Below are 3,840 nucleotides of genomic sequence, written 5' to 3'. Positions count from 1 at the left end.
GAGCCAGAGTCCCTGATGCCTGCTGGGTGGGCGATGTTCTCCCCAGGGCCTGTGGGGCTGATGTGGGTGGTTGAGAGGCCCTGGGCAGTGGGAGTGACCAAGACCAAAAAGCATCTGGGGCCCCAAGGAGCTGAGTCCCTCGACCCCCAGAATCTTCCTGTCCTGCCCAAGCCCGGCCCAGCCCCAGCCCTATCAATTTCCACAGCAACTCTAGGGGCCCCACTGACTCTGCCAGGCCCCCCACCCACGCTCCCTGGGAGGAAGGGCTCAATGGACACTAAACCAAGGCACCCAGGCCTGCACTCGCCAGGACCCACCATGAGCTGCCCCTGCCTGGGGATGTGAGGAGGATTTGGGGAAACCCCAGCCAACCCTTCTTGCCCACAATGCCAGTGGAGGAAGTGGTCTTCATCACTCATCTGGGGTAAACAGCCCATGTTTGCTCACACAGCCATGCAGTGCCCCTCTTCCTGCCTCTTCAAGAAATCCCTTGGTTCATCGTGCTGGGTCGGGCCTGCCACCTGCTGTAGGGCTGTGAGGAGGGGCCGCACATCCTGGGACAGTCCACTCTAGGGGCCCCGCCAGATGGGCAGGCAGTGGGGAAAGCTGTGCTTGGGAGGCACAACATGTAGCCCACAGCCCACCACCCCTGAGCCCATGGCCTCAGAGGAGCTGCACGTCCTGCCCCGTCCTCCCCTCCGTGGGCAGACTCAGAGGCCTCCATGCCCAGTAGGGGCTCTACTGAGGCCAAGGGCCAGGGTGGCTGGGTCTGGGCACCCCCTGTGCCCACCACTCTTGCCCCATTCCTAGTCCTAGTAGCCTCTGGCGGCAACAGTTCCAGGCCTCAGGATGAGCCTAGATCCTTTTCTGGGGCCCAAGAAGTCCCCACCCGAACTGAGAGCCACGTACCTTTGTGGGGTTTGTACTGCCAGTGGCCACACAGGACAGAAGGCCCTGGGGGTTCTTCCCAGGAGACCAGGAGGGACAGCCTTATGAAGGGTGGCTCTCTCTTCCCCCGCTTCCTTCTGACCTCACCCACCCACTAGGCCTCTACCAGCTGTGCCCCCTCCAGGACCTGGGCCGCTCCGCCTGGCAGCTCGGGGCCCGCCTCGGCTGACCAGCTGGCCAGCAGGTCGCTGAAGTCTGGCGTGCCAGGGCGGAGCAGGCCCAGGGGGCTGGGTACCGGCTCCTTCCAGAAGGAGGGGGGCAGACTCCGCTGGGTCATGGGGGTGATGTGGCCATATTTGCGCTCTAGCCTCAGTCTGCGGCTGGCTGACGCCCGGGACCCCGAGTACTGCCGCAGCCCGAAATCAAAGAGTTCAGCCAGGGGGCCCAGTGGCTGCACACTGGCCCCGCCGAGGCCCGGTCTGTGCGCCTGTCCCTCAGGCCCCCCGGGGGAGCGGACTCTGGGCTTGGCAGCCTCATCATCCTCTGGGGGCCCTCCCTGGGCCAGCTGCGCCAGGTCCGCGTAGTGGAGCTCTCTGGCAGAGCTGCTGGCCGGGTAGTCGTCAGCGTAGACATTGCCCGCACCTGGGTCCAGCTCCTTGTCCTTGTGGCCAAAATACCGCTGTATGTCGCTGCTGATGAGCTCAGAGAACCGCAGCAGCTGCAGCGGCATCTCAGGGCTGCTGGGACCCTGAGGGCCTGCTTCTGGGGCGGCCTGAGCCCAGCCTGAGCTCTGGGGGGCTGGGCTGCAGCCCACTGGCCCCTTACCCTCCAGCCCCTCGTTGTGGTCCTCCTCCTCCGCCTCTTCCTCGGAAGTTTCTGGGGGCTCCGGGTCTGAGGGCAGGGAGGGCTTGTGGGACGGCAGGGACAGCCGCAAGTCACATAGGGGCTGGATCACACCCGCAGCCATCTCCAACTGTTCAGGGCCTCTGGGGTGGCAGACTCTGGCTGGGGATGGAGGCAGAGGTGCAGGTCTATGGTCAGGCCACTGCACGACTAGCTGGACTCGCAGCCCCCAGGAAGGCTACCTGGGCTCCTCCCCTCCCCTGGAGCCCCCAGCCCTGGAAGGGGGGGGTGGTTGGGCCACTGAGGCCAGTGTGGGTGAGATGTGGGGAGGAGGGTGGGCACCATTGGCACAAGGGCGTGGCTGGCCAGGGGAGAGGAGGTGACTGGTCACTGGCCAGGAGCAGCCAAGTCCTGTCTCATAGGGGTGGTCAGTGGGCACAGGGAGGGTGGAGGAGACAGGTTGGTGCTGCTGGAATCTGGTCATTCTGGGGCCGGGGGAGCAGAGGGGAGAGAGGAATCTCAGGGAACTCGGCCCTGCCCAGTCTGGGGGCTGCCCAGAGAAGCAGGGGAGGTGGGAAGGGAGCCTGTCCAGGGGCCAGGGTACGAGGGGTCTGGGGGCTGCTGAGCTGAGGTTGGGGTTGCTGTGGGGTCAGAACTAGACAGCTTTATGGCTCTTGCCCAACAGGCTGGCGTCTGCCCTCACCATGGCCCAGAGCCCCTGCAGCCCCTGTGGGGAGCTTTGGGGGCTGTGCAGGCCTTGCCTGCCTTGGTGAGAGTGAGTTGGGGCTGTCCCTCCAACTCCAGCCTGCAGTCTAGTCCCAGGTTTTAATTTTCTCTGGTCAGTGAGGAGCAAGAGACCACACCTGAGCAGCCCTGACCTGAGGCCCACAAAGATCATGGAAGGAGCCGGGCTCCAGGTCACTGCACCTGTCCAGAAGTCCAAGGAAAGTGACTGGGCCTAATGGAGTCAGGGTGGGGGAGGGTCCTGGGGAGGTGACCACTGGGGCTGGGGGTGGGGGGCCTGGGGAGGTGACTGATGGGGGCTGGAGGGGCTCTCTTCTTGGCCCATGCCAAATGGGGGCTGGTTCTGAATCCTGGAGCCCCACCCCAAGAACAAGTGCCCCTGGGCCCCTCCACAGAGTAGAGGGAGGTGGGAGGAAGAGGGGGATGGAGGTACAGAGAGATGGGTCCCAATCTTCTCTGTCTCTGAGGGATTCTGGGGGAGCAAGTGGCTATGGCCCTTGGACAGCCATTCCTCAGGATCAGGTTGACCTGGGCACCCCCCTCCCATGTTTCCTGAGGCTGATGGGGGTTGTAGGGGAAGGACTCCCACCCTCTTGGCTGGCCACTCTGTGGTCTTGATATTACTCACAGTGCTGGGGTCCCCCCACCATAGGAGGTGTCCGGTGGCCCTAGCACTGGACTTTGGGGATGGCTGCTCTCGGAAAAGCTGAGATGTAGGCACCCTCCTTCTCCCACTGTCTTTGCCCCAGTTCACGGTCTTGATGGGCTTGCCCTGCCCAGTCCTCTGAGTGGGTGGGTGGTCCCAGCAGAACCCCTGGACAGAATGGCTCACAGACCCCACATCCCCCAGTGGTGTGGCTGCCCCAGCAGCCCTCCCCGCCTGCCACCAGGCCCTGGCTCCTACCTGGCCACGGCCTGCAGCTCCTGCCGGGCAGGCCCACCTCCACCTGGGCTCAAGCATTTATAGCTGGGCTCTGCAGCCACCGGGGATGGCAAATATTTGGTGACGGCATTGTCATCACAGACTGGGCAAATACAGCGCGTTTGCTTTAGCGCCCGGCAACCAGGCCTCACGGGGGGAGCGCCCGCAGGCCAGGCTCACCTGCGCACAGCCTGCCTGGGGACCGTGGAGTGTTTGCTGCAGGCCCAGCTGGCTCACGCTCTGGGCCCGAGCACCCTTATCTCTGCTGCTGATGGGGGCCCAGACCAAGCTTTGTCAAATAGGCGGAAAATTAAATTTCATGCTATTTTGAGTTCTGGAGTAGGCCTCTCTAGGCGACATCCTGCCTCTGAAGCACTCTGTGCAAACGGTGCTCCTGGCTGGCAGCAGGACCCTGGGGAAAGGGAAGGGGAAGGGAGAGGGGC

General features: G+C 63.9%; 1 protein-coding gene across 1 annotated transcript; it reads right to left on the bottom strand.

The window, feature by feature from the left end:
* Positions 1-1,042: 1,042 nt before the first annotated feature.
* PERCC1 (proline and glutamate rich with coiled coil 1) lies at positions 1,043-1,855 on the bottom strand. The gene has a single exon (XM_063101071.1). The coding sequence runs from the start codon at positions 1,853-1,855 to the stop codon at positions 1,043-1,045; it is 813 nt and encodes a 270-aa protein (XP_062957141.1).
* Positions 1,856-3,840: the final 1,985 nt, after the last annotated feature.

The sequence above is a fragment of the Cynocephalus volans genome, chromosome 6 (genome assembly GCF_027409185.1).
Source record: "Cynocephalus volans isolate mCynVol1 chromosome 6, mCynVol1.pri, whole genome shotgun sequence".
In the NCBI taxonomy this organism is placed as follows: domain Eukaryota; kingdom Metazoa; phylum Chordata; class Mammalia; order Dermoptera; family Cynocephalidae; genus Cynocephalus; species Cynocephalus volans.
The sequence above is the reverse complement of the archived record's forward strand: the minus strand, read 5'-3'. Positions and strand labels throughout refer to the sequence as shown.